The following is a 16,417-nucleotide window of genomic DNA, read 5'->3' as shown; positions in this document are numbered from 1 at the left end:
TTTTGTAAAGGCATCTAGTATTTTATTTAATTAATATATTAATAATTTTGTGAACAGAAATAAATTAAGATTTGATATATCACAGGATTAATACATTTAACAATTATTATTTATCGTGTATCTCGGGTGTGTACGTGCAGAGAACGACGAGAACCCATAGATGAAGAATGGCCTGGAATTAATAGAAATAATGATTAGAACCATAACTAAAAATCAGAATAGCACTCTATAACTAAAATATACCATATATGCTAAGATGAATATACGAGCAATTGGGTTACGTCTCAGAAACATTCCGATTCTTACTCCGCAACTGTCTAATGTGGAATATGCCTTTTTAACTCGACGCGAAATACTCGAGTCCCACGGCGATTCTTGTAAAAGTGAAGGAAAACGTTCTTTAGCTGAAATATTAGGAATATATTATTTTTAAATTAATAAGAAGGTTAATTAGAGCGAAACCTCACCATCGTCAGTATAATTAACATCGATTATTCTCGGTCGATTGTTTCTCATGCTTACAAGATCAGATCTATATTTGTTCTATAAAAAAACATGAGTTGATTTAATAAAAATATGTACATACTTAGATTTGGAATGCTTATATCTAAATACTTCGGTTTTCTCAAGTTGTAGTCTTAAAGCATTTCTATCTCCAGTAACGCTTTCCAAAGCAGCTTGTTTTGCAACCAAAGCTTGAGTCAAAGATCGAAATCGTTCCTCTCCGGACTCCGAAGAACCGAATGAAGTATTAGATAAACTAGAAAATATATTTAATACATTGAAACTAGGAATAAAAGCTAATAAATTATAAATGGAAAGAGTCGCGGAACGTTAAAGAAGCAAGAAATAGAAAATCTTTTCGAAAATGAAGAGACCGAATGATACAGAAAGAACTGGAGTAGAATCATCGAGTTAATTATGGACAAAGAATAAACAAGGAAGGAAGATTATAAAAATTTTACCTTTCAGATTGTTTCAATTTATTATCTTCCAATTTTATACGCATTGATGATATTTGCTTGGCAGTTTCTGTTTGCAATATTTGCAATTCCTTAAATTGAATTAAGAATGATTTGTTGAATTGAAAACATTGTTTTTAAAATTAATCGATAATAATGTTATCTGCAATATCGACTTACTTTGCTCAAACTACCTACGGTTTGTTCGGCAATATCTTTCAAAGATTTTTCTTGCCTCAAATTATCTCTCAAATTGGCCATTTGACGTTCACTAGAGCGAAGATTGAATTCAAGTTGATCGTATTCTCTCATTTTAGACTCAAACTCTGATTTTAAATGTGCATGTTCTTCAACGGCTTCGTTCCTTTCGATCCTAAAAATACAAATTAATTTAACATATACTCTTTATAGCAATTCATTTAAAATATTTATATATTACTTCAACTGCTCAATTTGCACATTTAAAGAAGTAGCAAGATCACTTTCATTTTCTTCCTGGTTGCCACCCAATGTCTCTATTATTTTTTCCTTCATAGTTAAAGTGTTGTTAGCTCGGATCTTGTAATTTTTCCACTCTTCGAGCGTATTATTGACTTCCAATTTGGCCTTTTCTAATTTTTCTTCCAATTCCAAGCACATATTTTGAGACGACTTTAAATCATTCTTCAACTCATCGTTGTGCGTAATAATTGATTTTATCTTATATTCAAATTCACCTATTCTATAATTAAAAATATATCAAAAGATGCATAAATTTATAGTTAACACATATTTATTTAGCTAACTTTTCTTTCAATGAATCATTTTCTTTTATGAGTTTCTCATCAGTGACACTTTCTTCGATATCGTTTAGTTTCTTTTCATAGGAAGCGATTTTACCATGTAAACCATTATTCTCTTTAAGGACTTGGTTGTAAGATTTTTCCATTTGCATCAAACGAAACTGCGTGTCTTCAGTGACTGCAAATTTCAATGGTTATTAATATTTATGTTTAATTAAATTTAAATAGTAATATGACAAACCTTTTTCAGAGTTCTTAACTTTCGAAAGCAATATTGAGAGCTCATTATGCACTACGGAAATTTCATTTTTTAACATGGCATTCTCCACATCAAATTTTTCAGCATCTATATGAATACTTTTATCAACGTAAGCCACTGATGAATCCATTTTAAGCAAATCATCGATACCAATTTTAACATCGTCAATGACATCTGCAATATTTAAAAAAATATTTTTATTAATATAAAGATTCATATAAAATTTTAGTGTACTACAAATTATTGTCTGCTACAAAAATAAGATAACTAAGTTAATATTATAATTAAAAATAAATTCATTTAAAATATTTTTTCGATGTTTTAAAGTTTTGAAAAAATAATATTTTAAAATTACATATAAACCTTTGTAATAAAATATTTCACAATACTCGGTTTTTCGATAAAATCGATTTAAAGAAAAAAAAGTATCACAGCGAAAAAGTATTTATTGTAGTAAACTTTATATTTCATCAATAATAAAAATTATAAATTCGAAAAAGAAATTAATTAAATCTTATACAGAAAAATTTAACTTTTAGTAATTAAAAAATCAATTATATTATGAAGAAAAAATCCAGCATTAAAATATTGTAATATAAATGTGTTTTCCAAAAGCAAAATTGACTATATTTTAAAAACCATAGAATCTTATTATCTTGTATTGTTATTATTACCATCACGTTGCGCTTTTTCGTTGTGTTTCCAATCAATTTGATCCACTTCATTTTTTACTTCTAAAACTATCGCCTTATCAATATTGTTTTCAATGTCATTTGTATATGTACTACTTTGTGACCTATTTGTGACATTTGTATTTAAATTTTTCTTATTTGCTCCCTTCAACGATCTCGCTTTGTTTCTTAGTATGTTAGACTCCCTTTTGATTTTATCGAATTTAACGTCTGGTGTTTTTTCTTTATCATCAATTAAGTTTTCGTGTAGTTTATTGATGCTCGGTTTCTCTTGGAGTACCGCAGCTGCATTTTGATCGATTTTATTCAAAAGATTTTCTGCTTTGTCAGCTAAATCGCTAAACCACGACATCTCGGTTGCAATCTTCTAACAAAATTAAAATGTATTGCACAATAAATCAAGTTAAAGATTAATTAAGTTCAATTAACACTTACAGGATAAACTAATCTTTCAAAACCATCGTTTAATAAGGTACATGTACATAAATTATGACTACATTGTGAACCACATCACTACCTGAGTTAATATCCAGTTTGACAGCTCATCCATATTTGTCTATGGAATTTCTAGTCTATGCTCGATATTAAAAATAAATAAAACATATTTTTTAATTAGTTTAAAAATTAATTATAACATGATTATATAATAAGATCGATAGATAAAAATCATTGTTTTATATTAACTCATACACAAACAGTTTTACTATTAACAATTTTATTTATACTGAAGTTTATAAATAGTTATACGTGTGTATAAAAATATTGTGGGGCCCTACTTATATAATTATTTATTCTTTCATTATGGCCAAAACTTGGTAACACTATAGTAACACTGGCGTGACGATGGCGGAGGGCAGTACATTATTTTTGGACCTTTTGGACAAGAAGACAACGGCCGATAGTTCCTCGTCCACCGTTCCCTCAAATATATTATCATCTAACAACATTTGTGCACTAATATAAACTCTAAATAAAATACTGCAGCGGCGACTTAATCTGTGTGTAATTGCCACCCGTCACACAGGACGTTATTTCAGCTTTTTCCAGGGAAAGGGACGGGCAAGAGTTATCCAGTCAGTGGTTGTTATTTTAATATTTAGATTCATAGTGTTTCATTAAATAACACTAATTTCTCTAGCTAGATTCAAGGTAAGGGGGAGGGGGAAGAAAATACCCCTACCTGCCCTTCCCCAAATGATGTCATTGTTTGGAAACCATGTCAAAAGCAATAAAATTGTAGCGTTAATATAAAGACTTGATAACAATATTACGACTTACAATAAGTGGGAAGCAAATGAAAAATATTTAAGTAGAAATTTGACCAACAGGAGAGCGTAAAAACAATTATCCCTTCTTAGAAGTCAAAATTGCTTCTGAGCCCTCCTATTGACCAACATTTGGGTTGAATATACTTTGACCAATACTTTCATATCAAAAGTTAGTCGGTAGGGATAGCTATCACATTTTTAAAACATAGTGTAATATCGAAATGCAGACAAACTATGGAACAATATGCGACATGCGTCATCTGTCAATACTTATTATTCTGCTTATTTTCCCTCAGAGTTAAATAGGGTTAGTTTGTATCTTAGATATTTTTGATCTAATGAAACTAATTAGTTTTAGGACTTCCAATAGGTGAAGTTGGGTTTAATTAATTCGTATAACAGCAAATATGTTTTTGGCAACTATCAAATTTAAAATTTCTGCTTTAGAATTAGGGACGAAATTTCAGTTTTTTTCAAGGGAGGTAGGGGGGAGAAGCAAAAGTTAGCCGGCAGTCGTCATTTTTTTTAATTTTTCGATTTCATTAAAATTAAGTGTATTTCATTAAATAACATGCATATTTTTTGGCCAAATTCAAGGAGAGAAAATGCCCCTGCTGGCCAGTTTGTATCTTCAAGTTATTTTACTGACTTTCTTTTCATTTCTGAAAACATTTTAATTTCATTGCAAAACTCGCAGCATTGTATAAAAAATAATAATTTGGCAGACGGGTGGTGACTGGTGGCGATTAGATATATATTGAGTTGCTGGAGTAGTAATATAGATTACAGTTACATCTTAGAATAGGAAAATGAACGGTGGACGAGGCAGCGCTGACTGTTGTCCGTCCAAGTTTTGGGAATAATAAAACATATACGTATATAAATGGATCCCCACAAATACTTAAGAGATTTGTATTGTTTTTTTCATATGTAATCTGTTTTTTTAAATTATTTTGTCAATGAAAACGAAGGGGGGGGGGGGTAACATTTTAGTTCTTGCCCGGGGCCCCGCCTCTCTCACTCTGTCATATGCACGTATCCGCACGGTGTTTTGCGATCGTGTGACCTGATATTTAAATATATTAAGATCGTTTTGTGTTTGTAATGTACTCAAAAAAGGAAAATAATTTCATTTAAGAAAATGACGTAGAAAAAAGTGTTTAATCAATTTGACTATTGTAAATTGTAAATACTTGAAAGATCACATAAGTAAGTATTTTTTTCCAACGAACAAAGTGAAGTTGTCGTCATAAGTATTGATTTAATTTTTTGATGGCCGCAAACTACGTGGTTGCGGCTTTGCGTTTAAATGACGTTTGAGGTTAAGTTGAACGAATGCGGAGTCTATTGAGGCTACGCGGAGGCACGCTCTGTTTATTTGGTCAGTTTTAGTTTGTATGATGAGTGAAATGTTAATAAATAGTAAAATAATTAATAAAATATCATATACATTTAGATGCTGCTTGTAGATATGCGTCTGCATTGCCAAGAATAAACATGGAACACCAAATTTTAAGAGGAAAGTACGACACTAGATATAACGGCAGAATTAAGAAGCGGCAATGGGAAGACACTCCGATTGCTCCGCCGGGTGTCGATTCTGAGAATGTTCAGGATGAAGCTAAGAAAGCGCGCACTGAGCCTTTCATTCGTATCAAAAGGAAGAAGGTCGCCATGCTGTTGGGATACTCGGGCGTAGATTATTTCGGCATGCAAAGGTTATAATTATTCATTTTAGAGTTATCTTACTAGATTCTGTTTCAATTTCTTATATATTAATTTAGAAACCCTTCTGTGGCGTCGATTGAAGAAGATTTATTTAAAGCTTTATTGGCTACGGATCATATCAGCAAAGAAGCTTTCGAGCTTCCGCAGATGATTCAGTTCCAGCGTGCGGCAAGGACTGATAAAGGAGTATCGGCTATAAGACAGATTGTATCGATAAAGCTGCGTAAGTTTATAATGATATTGATACCGAATCGAATGTGTAATTACACGCTTATGTAATGTTCAGCTGAAGAAATAAAAATTTCGGAAATCAACCAACACCTGCCGCCTGTGATAAAAGTATTCGCTTATAAGCGCGTAACGAAAGGTTTTAACGCCAAGAGCAATTGTCACGCGCGGACTTACATGTACGTTTTGCCGACGTATTCCTTTGAAAACTACCAAGTCAATGTCCAAGATCATAAAAGCTATCGCGTTAAGCCTGAGGTATTAGAGGAAGTTAATAGACTGTTGAAGAAGTATGAAGGTTCAAGAAATTTTCATAATTTTACATCAAAAAGGTACCAACATTTCTTTAGTCCGACGTATATATAGATAATAATTATGTTTATTCGTTTTATAGGTGTTTTATTGATCCGGCTTCGAAGCGCTATATAATGAGCTTTCAATGCGAGGAACCTTTCATAGTCGACGGAATGGAATTCACAACAATGAAAGTCAAGGTATAAATTAATAGCTTACCTACACTACAATAAATGTCAAATATTTGCTTTGCGAATTATTGTTTTCTTTTTGCTTAGTGCTAATTAGGTTTTGCAGTACTAGAAAAAAAATTCTACTCTAATTCAAATCTGTACATTTTATTTGTTGAAAGCTTAGAACTACGAAAACAATAATGCCCATATTGCTTGAAAGCAGAAGTCGAGAATAAATGATGCTTATTATAGGGGATTAACCTGAGTACTTTAATCGGCATAGGACAGTGGTCACCAACTTTTTTGGGAAAAGGACCGGATTGATTTTTTAAAAACCTGGGGGCCAGAGGAAAAATAAATTCTTATTCCGATTAGAATCTAATTAGAATTCTTTGCAAATTAGACATATGCATTTGTCTTTGTTTTTCATAAAAAAATAACGAGTTGACCACTGCTCATTAAATATGCGAAACCTTTTCTTTGACATCATTATATTAAGGCACTATAATTTAATGAATTTCAATCGAAATTTGCATATTCTTTTTCATAAAAATTGTGAAATGAACTAAATATTTTCTATTCGGCCTCTGTGTTGCTGAACTACCCTTTTTTATCTTGCCTGTACTATGTTCTTAGAATTTCAATAAATAAAAGTGTCCGGGGAATTTTCGAGTAAATGAACATCTGGTCGCCTTCAACATCCAATTCTCCGAAAACTGGTTATCACAAATACCCAACTTTTTTACTTTGGGTCCACACCTAATATCTAATCAAATTCCGATTGATGAATTGAAATATAGCTGCCGTGAATTCATAACCAAATAACAAAATTATATAAAATTAATATATCCTATATGAATTATTTACACGCAGAAATCGAAAATTTTTGGAGGGCCGGATGAAAATTTTGACGGACCGGATGTTGGTGACCACTGGCATAGGTTATCAAAGTAGAATTATATAATACAGTATTTACGTATTTTTTATTCTATATTATTCACATAAATATTTATAACTTAAATCTAATTAATGTTAAATACGAGTAGAAATAAATATATATACGAGAGATAAATCTTTCGAAAATTAATATTGAGATATTCCAAAATAAATATTAAATGTGCAATAATTAAAATAAAAAAATATAAATAAATCACATAAATCTGCTTTTACATAAAAATATGTTGCATTTTGGACAGATTTACAATTTTATACGCACTCCTTTCTCATTAGTTTTTTTTTAGATAATCGTAACTGACAAAAAATGAAGAGTAGTATAGGAATATATTTTATTGGAATTAATTGGATAATGGTACTCTGGCCCCTGGTATAAAAACTCAGGAGGCATCCAGAAGCAGTCCATAAAAGATGATATTTATTATTGACTTATTTTTTCAAAAGAAGAAAAATTTGCAGCACCCATTTTTAAAAATATTTTTATTTGACAATGTAATGCACGAATAAGAGACAAAAACACAGTTGTTTTATTGATTTTTATTGGTACTCTTAGATAACACAGTAAAGGATCAACACATGAAGTATTTTTAGAAGTACCTGAATGTAAGGAAGATTGTTTAAACGCTTAAGGCCTATCCAAACAGAGAGCGAAGCGAAGGCGTGGCGAGGCGTTTTTATTTTGTAATACACCGAGTCATTCGAGTCTCGTCATACAGAAAGCGAACGCGAAGCGTTCCTAGGCGTTTTCGCGGCGAAGCGTGTCGGTTGTGATTGTTTACAAACTATTCGTTAGACGTACGAAAATAAGTGTAAAATCGGTCTTCATAAGATTCAATTATGGAGCCTATGATACTCTCCATAGTCTTCCCTGGTTTTATTTATGTCGTGTACCCAAATTCTTTGCCCTTTTTCTTATTTTTTAATAATAAAACAGTCAAAAATAAAATATCGTCTCGCCTTCGCTTCGCTATGACATGCGAAGCGAAGTTTCGCATGTCATAGCGAAGCCGCGAAAACGCCGCGTAAACGCCTCGGATTGCTTCGCGTTTGCTTTCTGTGTGATGAGACTCGAAGGACTCGGTGTATTACAAAATAAAATCGCCTCGCCACGCCTTCGCTTCGCCGCAAAAACGCTTCGGAACGCTTCGCATTCGCTTTCTGTGTGACGAGACTCGAAGGACTCGGTGTATTACAAAATAAAAACGCCTCGCCACGCCTTCGCTCTCTGTTTGGATAGGCTTTTATTGTTTGAAACATGAAATATTCATAGTCAGACAGATAATTGGTCATAAATATCGGCAGCAACAATCGAAATTTGACCTGCTTGATCATTAAATAAAAAAAAAAACACGAAGACGAACTAGTAATTACATCTTCATTCAATATCTTCGAAGAAAACGTTCCAACTCTTGAATCCTTGGATATTTTCGCAAAATTTGCAAGCATGTATTAACATTCAAAAATATATTACAAAATAAACTTAGCAATAAAGTATTCACTTTGACTTTGAATGAACGAACTTCAGATTAACCAACTAAACAAAGTTGAAAGATACTAAACATGACAATTAAGCATATTTGTAATTTAATTGTAATACTGGTATTGACTGATTTTTTCTGTAATACCGGTATTATTTTAATCCCTAGTATTAATTAATTATATGCTATGTTTAATTCACATATATTACTTTACGCAGCTTTGTATATCCTGTTTTTTTTGAACTCATTTTATTTCATCTCTTATCTTTGTTGTAATTTTATAGGGACAAAGCTTCATGATGCATCAAATCAGAAAAATGGTCGGTCTTATTTTGGCTGTTATCAAAGGTGTGACTACAGACGATATTATTGAGAAAGCTCAAGAAAATGCCAAATACGATTTACCGATGGCTCCAGGATTAGGACTAATGCTAAATCAGGTATTATTTATTAATTAAAATGTGAATAAAAATGCGGTCTGTTAAAAAGTTTTAAAAATAAAGCTCTGTAAGACACAATGTGAAATATATTTCTGAGGGTACTCTAGTGCAATGGAATAAAATTTTGAATAGTTGACAGTCAATATGATATAGTTTTGAGTAGGGTGCTAAATAGTGACTGCAAAATTGAACTAGGATCAGTTTTTTCATGTGTTAACACTTGAAATGACGAAATGCACAAATTTGTGCATTTCGTCATTTCAACTTCATATAACAAAAACACACGTTAAACTGTGTATTTACCTTAACGTATTTATGTAGCGTTTTAGCTAAAGATATTACTAATATTATATTAACTAAGATAGTTTATAAAACCTGTATCCAAAATTCCAGAGGATCAAAACTTGGATAAAAAAATTTGTTTCAAGGCAGTGTTTACATACACACAGATTTTTTTTATAAATATATAATTTATGTTATATATTCGTAATAGTGAAATCAGTAACCATCAAACTGCGAGTCGCATATCAATAAAATAAAAATGTATTTAAGTATTTTTTAACACTAAGGTCAATTCGTGGTGATATTCACACGGCACCCAACTGTTGTTTTATATTTGCACAATGTATCAGACAATAGAGATACACACTATTCAATGTGTTCTTATTTTCTAGGTACATTATGATCGTTATGACTCGCGCTATGGACAAGACGGTTTTCATGAACCGTTAATATGGGACACTTACGAGCCTGAAATCGAAGAGTTCAAAAATAAATACATATATCCGAATATAATCAACACTGAAATAAACGAGATGCCGATGGCTTCGTGGTTAGAAACTTTGCCTTTACATTCCTACGATGTGAGAACCGACGACAAAGTTGCTTATGTAGAAGGAGCTGAAGAAGATAGTGACAACGAGGTGGAATCTTTCGAAGACGAGACTAAGTTAAAAGGCGGAGAATCAGAAATAAAGCCAAGCGAAGAATTAAAAACTATGTCGATCGACGCAAAATCGGAGAGTCAATCTATCGAAGCTGAAGAAAAAAGCATACAATAATCTAGTTACTTTCGTATATATCGATGTTTAAAATATTTTTAGCGAGTCGATCGTTGTTGTCTGATTGTTAAATGTGGATAATAAATAAAATGACCGTAATAATTGTGTTACTTATTTTATTATTATAAAATCATATTAAGCTCTTAACGGCCATTTCTAAAATTCCCTCTCTAGTCTCATTGCCACCGATGAAACCGGTGTGATGGCAAAATACGCAACCAGGAATGCCGGATATTTTGGATAACTCTTCGTCTCTGAGTCCTCTCCATTCTTCTTTCAAAAATGTCCTAAAAAAATATAAATATATCAGTGAGTTGCTTGTGATGCATAACATAAGACAAAAAAGGTGATGTTTCAAAGAGCTGGTCATAATGGCAGGATATCAGCGGAGCGGAGAACATTTTATAAAGGAAGGACACAGGCTGAAGAATAAAGATTGTAAATATATTTTGTGTAATTGGTAATCCTCAAGCAATAACATGTTAACTGATAACTATTAAAATAATGGCAAGTATTCAAGCGTGAAGATTGTATGAATTTTCTGAATATATGTACAAGATATTTAGCTACGATGATAAAAAAGCTTGAATTATACATATGACAAATAATATGATTTCAATTTTCTAGGTATATAGATTAGTTTTACATTTGCATTTTTATTGAAAATATTTTTAGAACAAAAATTAGCTAGATTTGTGTACGAAAGGATATAATACATACAGCAGACCCCCCAATAACACGGTAAATTGGTGACGTGCTATTTGGATACCTGTTACTTTATGTGTGAGTGAGCCAAATGGATATCTCACCATGCTTGCTTGATTCGTACGTATTTATTGCAAAAAATTATACGAGTATTTTCTAGTTCCCTCAAGTAGACGCACCCAAATTAGCGTGTAAATAGTAGCATTACAAATCAGGCATGCAGTATAAATGTACAACGGTAGCTTAAAATGGCCGTCACATTGGAAGAAACAAACATTTGTTTTTTAAGTAGTAAAGACAAACAAATTTTAAGTATGGTGATGCATGTCTATCGCTCCAGCAAGTGTACGAGTGGACTAGAAAATTTTAAGACAGAGTGAGTTCTGTAGTGAAAGATATTTAGCACACAGCTATCAAAGGGAAAGATATGAAAGATCTGCACTTCCAAGTGTCTTGAACATGCCATACTCTACAGATTGTTTTTCTAGAGATTTCCATGTAGTTCTGGAAAACTTGTATTAAATACGAAGAAAAATTGTCATTATGTATCGTTTTTGTTTGATAAAATTGCATGATAAAAAATATATTTGAGATTTCCACTTGATTCACCCACGAAAATATTTTTGCGCTCAACTATTTTCCACAATAGCAGAAATAATAAAATAAAACTTTTCATGAAATTATAATTAAAACCATCGAAGTCTACATAACTTGTATTAAAATCTACGTGAAAATCTAAGGATTAGTATACATTATTATTCATGAATATGTTAACATGTTCTTGCTTTGGAGTCTCATTTATAAGTCTCATCTTACTTGCAAATGAAGCTATCCGGAGTGATAGGAACCGCTATAGCCCTCCAACTCTTGTCTTTATACAAAAAAAATGCAACATCTTCAAAATTCAACTCGCTTTTTAGATCAAAATAATGCTGCTTCCATGGAGCGAACGTTTCTAATTGAGCGATCTTCCCCGATGAATGCACATTGAACCGTTCGTCGATCGCTTTCTTTACAATCTCCCTAGCCGGCCACCAGGAGTTTAAGTAATAATTGATCTTATCCATAAACACATTTCCCACCATTTCCATAGCGTCTTCGAATATTTCATCACTCGATTTGGTAGGTTTGACATTCCAAGCCGGATTTAGACCTCCGACGGTCGAGCTTATGTTAGTTGTAATCCTATATTTAGGTTCACCGTCACAAATAGGAACGCCATTATCAATAGCGTCTATTTCTTGAATGAAATATTCATATATCTTATCGTACACTGCATCGATACAATCAGCGCTAAGATCTTTATTCAGATTGATAATTCGTTCGCCGAAGTGCGCGTATATTAAACCGGCTGAACTTAACCTACAAAACAAATTTTATATTGGTATTATCAATTATTAATTGAATATTATAATTAGATATATTACTTGATATTGTATTTCGCCTTCATCGTTGCTTTGACGCTACTAATAGTATCACTGAAACTTCTCTGATGATGATCATAGCGATGAGTACTCGGGTTATATTCACCGCCGACGTCCACTACGATATCGCAAGTATTCAGAATTTCCATATCTCTAGTTCTGACAATCTTCGCATCTTGATACTCCGGAAGACGCTTTAGCATGAAGCAAGCTAATGCATCGTCACAATGGAAGATTCCGTCGTGCGTTCCGATTTGTACGGTCTTCTGGATCATATTAAATAACGGTAATAAAAACATAACCTCAATATGTAAGTCGCTTTAATTTAGTCTCAATTGTTTTAATTGTGTTATGAATAGCATGGAAGCGATTTGAAATACCTTTTTGTTGTTTGGTGCTCCGTTTTCCATTGTGTTAATGATTGTAGAACAAACTCGAAAATGTTGAACAGTGCGGGCAAACTGACAGTTAGCTTGATAAAGTTTGTTGGCCAACATCGTTTCAAAGTCGACCATTAATAAGCGACGATTGCAAAAAATACAAAAATTCTAATTAAATAGCTAAAATAAACTTTTAATTATTATTATAGTGTAAAATTATTAATATAAATAACCGATCCAAGATGTGATTGCAATATTTGCAATTGCAAATATTCTCTCAAATCCAAATATTTTTTTATATGATTGATTAAAAAAAACAGTAACAAAAATTGCAGATATGCATAATAATGTTATAAATATACAGATAATGTTATCACTTAAGTATCCTTTTATATATATTATTATATTATTGTTTATGTTATCGTAGGATATTTCTCAATTTTTATGTAACCGTATAAATAGGCCCGACCCACTGGTAAAAAGGAGAATCAGAGTGGGATTTGTGAACGGAGGCCGAACGCTAGACGTGGCTTCGACTGTAAATAATTAATTCAAATATTTATTAGAGACAACAAATGAAAATAATAAAAGATTTACAATAAGTGAATTAGAGCATTATTTTTGCTCCTTTATGACAATAACAACAAGCTCAATATGTCTTAGTTTTCTTATTTGCCTTTTATAAAACATTAAGTTTAAATAAAATAAAATTTATCTAAGACACCTCCTTGTGGGATTCTAGCTCTTATTTCTTTTAATTTAGAATATTCGTTATTTTATTTAATTTCGGTATTCGTCCGATAATTACAAATGATTATTCGATGCGAGGTCATGAGTATTTTTCTATCTTTTTCAATGCTTATTAAAAAAGGGTTTAAAGAGTTTTTAAGTTGTTACAACTGATGATAGTTGCTGGCTTTCGAAAGTTTCATGGCTATTGTGGAAATTTGAGTTTTCTGAAATTTCGGTTTTAATTGTTATGTTTAGATAAACCTTTGTTGTAGTTTTCTAAAGGCATTGTTGGAATCCCTAGAGTATAAAACATAATAAATCTTGTGAATATTAAACATAGAACAAATTTAGTTACTATTAGTAGGAAAAAGGTATGAAAATTTCTGACTAATTTAGTTGTTAATTGTTACTTTTAGATTAAAAAGGTATATATTTATAATATAATAAGAGATAATATGTACCTATACTGTGCAAATATACTAGATTTAATTCGCCTGTTCCTATCAGCTTAAGGGTGACTAATCGCATTTGTGAATAAGGACACATCTCCATAACGAAGCTCTAAGAATGAATATACCTCAAGGGTTACGTTCAATTATTCAAGGATAATTCTTTATAAGATTACGTTTTAGTGTAACGAGTGCGTAGCTAATGCAATTACGCTCACAAATACATTGAAAATTCACTACAATTTCATCGGGTTAACTCACTTGACCTCTTTCGTTGTAAAAAAACGAGCAAAAACATTGTTACCTTTTTAAATTATAATAAATTAGGTGAGTGATAAAATATGAGAAATAATTTTTCATGTCAAATTAAGGGTGTAAAGGGTCAATTCGTATCTAATAACTACATCCTCTTACAAGATCTGATGGATGATCAATGGTTGATAAAGTGTGTTAAGTTTTTTTATCATTCTAACGCGTGAGAAAATAATCACGGATGTCATTAAAAAATGTAGGCGTGTTGCTGTATTGTTTGTGATTTTTGGTCTAGGAAATGAGAATGCGTGTGTTTTATGGGGATTCATATCAGGATGCTGTTTCCCCATCTCGTTCAGTCCAGACATGCGACTTTATAGTGTCCATTGTCCCAAAATGACACCATTATCGCATTGTGCGGGGGATGATTTGGGACTAATGTCTGTCTTTTGCTCCTTTTTCGGTGACCCAAGAACTAGTTCTACGACAATGGCTCTACACGCATAATATATTTAATGTTTACGTTTATCTTAAGAAAATTGACAGTCTGGGACATTGATCGACAACTAAATAAAATAATTAAAATTCAATAAATTGAAGAACGTTCTAACTGTCATTAAACGTAGTTTCGAGACATATAAACATTTAATTTATAGCAAAAAATATTAAAAAAAAAACAGATTGCTATGTATTTCCATATATAATATACATATGCATATATACTTTTGAGCTTTAGCAAGAAATATATATTTTGTAGTAGCTATTATGTTGAATTGTAGTATTAGAACAATCTCTTAAATTTAAATGACATATGTATGTGTATATCATTAGAAAAAATATAATACTTAATATATTAAAAATGTGTCAATGTGCTCAAGAATGTACAAACAAATCTATATAATTTTACAAATACGTATAGGAAAAAATGGAAAATATGAACCTTTATGTTAGAACACATTTATGGCAAGAACATGTTACAAATTTATATTAGAACAAACTTTTTCTCGCAGTAAACAATATATTTGAGCACCTGTATAATAAAGGGTGATATTTAGGAATGAGAGATTAAAAAAATGTATGTCATGGTTCACCGATAACCAAATAAAAAGTGTTAAAAGCTAACCAAAAACTACAAATGCCAACAGTGCAAGATACCTGTCTTAGGGATTTTTATGTATGTTAATATTTTTTGTTATAATTTACTGACTGCTAGGGCAAGTCGTCGAAGTGTATCGTATGTTTATTTATTATTAACGAAATGGCCTTATCCTCATATGTATAGCAGGTATGGTAAACGTAGGTAAGCATCGCCATTGTTGTATCGAAATTGTAACCAAAAAGTTTAAATTTGAATACAATATCGAATACACATTTGTGTATTTAGCTCGTTTACTGGCGTAATCGATAAGATTGGAATGCTTGAATGCATTTATAATAATAAAAAAATGTACAGGATGGCATAAAATCTTTAATTCATATTTAGTAGTTTTAAATCATATTTTTAGGATAAGATCTTGAAATCGATAAGTCAAAATAATTTAATTTTAATATTCAATACCATTTGTAATAATTTATTTATACTAAACCATATGTATTATTATTATAATTCTGTTCTTATGTATCAGTATTATGATCTTACAATAATCTCATAATGCACGAGGAGAATATTAGTACTAAATATCATGATTGTTATGCTAAAAATAAAATATAGATATATGAAAAAATATTCCTGGATTTGAGTGTTTATAGATAAAAAAACTTAATTTAATTTTGTATTAATTTATAAAGAAGAGTAGATACTGTAGATTTATCTTCGATGGTATTTAAACAGAAGTGTGTATACGTATGCTTCAAAACAACTTAACTTTAAGTGGTTGATAATGTTGATACTTAAGTATATAAACACATATTATAAAAAAAAAACAGTTAGTATATATCGGGCAACAGCAATTTTTTTTTATTGTAAAAAATTGCCCATCGATTAACAGATTAAACGAAAATAGTTTACAGATTTATGGATTCTGAAGATACTTATGATACAAAGGGAAGGTGAAAGTTAATTTGACATTAAATTAAAAAAAATGAACGGGTGTAAAATTAATTAACGCGAATAAGGTCATATAATTATGACTTTAAAACAGTTTTTTTAATCATAT

The 16,417-nt window shown here is 31.2% G+C and overlaps 3 protein-coding genes across 8 annotated transcripts; 1 reads left to right on the top strand and 2 right to left on the bottom strand.

The window, feature by feature from the left end:
* Golgin84 (golgin A5) lies at positions 1-3,234 on the bottom strand. 4 transcript variants are annotated; one of them, XM_088183671.1, is made up of 11 exons: positions 3,131-3,234; positions 2,678-3,062; positions 1,986-2,177; positions 1,748-1,922; positions 1,402-1,683; positions 1,143-1,335; positions 966-1,054; positions 616-760; positions 468-543; positions 244-404; positions 1-172 (listed from the first exon to the last, which is right to left on the bottom strand). In XM_088183671.1, exons 2-11 carry the CDS (start codon positions 3,045-3,047, stop codon positions 107-109), a joined length of 1,749 nt encoding a protein of 582 aa, XP_088039797.1. In that variant the 5' UTR covers positions 3,048-3,062; positions 3,131-3,234; the 3' UTR covers positions 1-106. The 4 variants fall into 4 exon arrangements, with proteins under 4 accessions (XP_088039797.1, XP_088039799.1, XP_088039798.1 ...); XM_088183673.1 differs by having other exon boundaries at positions 244-398; XM_088183672.1 differs by having other exon boundaries at positions 2,678-3,059.
* Positions 3,235-5,264: 2,030 nt separating this feature from the next.
* Pus1 (Pseudouridine synthase 1) lies at positions 5,265-10,418 on the top strand. Of its 2 annotated transcripts, none has more exons than XR_015809153.1 (7): positions 5,265-5,344; positions 5,420-5,681; positions 5,748-5,914; positions 5,978-6,251; positions 6,314-7,963; positions 8,578-9,258; positions 9,933-10,418. XR_015809153.1 is itself a non-coding variant. In XM_088183375.1 (7 exons), the coding sequence occupies exons 1-7, from the start codon at positions 5,299-5,301 to the stop codon at positions 10,317-10,319; spliced, it is 1,392 nt and encodes a 463-aa protein (XP_088039501.1). In that variant the 5' UTR covers positions 5,265-5,298; the 3' UTR covers positions 10,320-10,418. The 2 variants fall into 2 exon arrangements, 1 of the variants encoding a protein (XP_088039501.1); XM_088183375.1 differs by having other exon boundaries at positions 6,314-6,413; positions 9,103-9,258.
* LOC148236402 (MYG1 protein C27H6.8) lies at positions 10,419-12,961 on the bottom strand. 2 transcript variants are annotated; one of them, XM_088183376.1, is made up of 4 exons: positions 12,829-12,961; positions 12,452-12,714; positions 11,841-12,386; positions 10,419-10,606 (listed from the first exon to the last, which is right to left on the bottom strand). In XM_088183376.1, exons 1-4 carry the CDS (start codon positions 12,943-12,945, stop codon positions 10,450-10,452), a joined length of 1,083 nt encoding a protein of 360 aa, XP_088039502.1. In that variant the 5' UTR covers positions 12,946-12,961; the 3' UTR covers positions 10,419-10,449. The 2 variants fall into 2 exon arrangements, with proteins under 2 accessions (XP_088039502.1, XP_088039503.1); XM_088183377.1 differs by having other exon boundaries at positions 12,452-12,711; positions 12,829-12,951.
* Between the last annotated feature and the right edge of the window lie 3,456 nt (positions 12,962-16,417).

Source organism: Plectrocnemia conspersa, unplaced genomic scaffold, assembly GCF_051122295.1.
Source record: "Plectrocnemia conspersa isolate PC_06_02 unplaced genomic scaffold, ASM5112229v1 ptg000003l, whole genome shotgun sequence".
In the NCBI taxonomy this organism is placed as follows: Eukaryota; Metazoa; Arthropoda; class Insecta; order Trichoptera; family Polycentropodidae; genus Plectrocnemia; species Plectrocnemia conspersa.
This window is presented reverse-complemented; position numbering and strand designations above follow the sequence as displayed.

Excerpts from the sequence above, each read along its gene's own strand:
- Golgin84 (XM_088183671.1), bottom strand. The coding sequence starts at position 3,047 with ATGTCGTGGTTTAGCGATTTAGCTGACAAAGCAGAAAATCTTTTGAAT. Across the intron at positions 1,055-1,142 it reads CCGTAGGTAGTTTGAGCAAA|GAATTGCAAATATTGCAAAC; the intron begins GTAAGTCGATAT and ends ATTCAATTTAAG. Across the intron at positions 544-615 it reads TACAACTTGAGAAAACCGAA|AACAAATATAGATCTGATCT; the intron begins GTATTTAGATAT and ends GTTTTTTTATAG.
- LOC148236402 (XM_088183376.1), bottom strand. The coding sequence starts at position 12,945 with ATGTTGGCCAACAAACTTTATCAAGCTAACTGTCAGTTTGCCCGCACT. Across the intron at positions 12,715-12,828 it reads GAGCACCAAACAACAAAAAG|AAGACCGTACAAATCGGAAC; the intron begins GTATTTCAAATC and ends AATATGATCCAG. Across the intron at positions 12,387-12,451 it reads AAGGCGAAATACAATATCAA|GTTAAGTTCAGCCGGTTTAA; the intron begins GTAATATATCTA and ends TTTGTTTTGTAG.
- Pus1 (XM_088183375.1), top strand. The coding sequence starts at position 5,299 with ATGCGGAGTCTATTGAGGCTACGCGGAGGCACGCTCTGTTTATTTG. Across the intron at positions 5,915-5,977 it reads GATTGTATCGATAAAGCTGC|CTGAAGAAATAAAAATTTCG; the intron begins GTAAGTTTATAA and ends TGTAATGTTCAG. Across the intron at positions 9,259-9,932 it reads TAGGACTAATGCTAAATCAG|GTACATTATGATCGTTATGA; the intron begins GTATTATTTATT and ends CTTATTTTCTAG.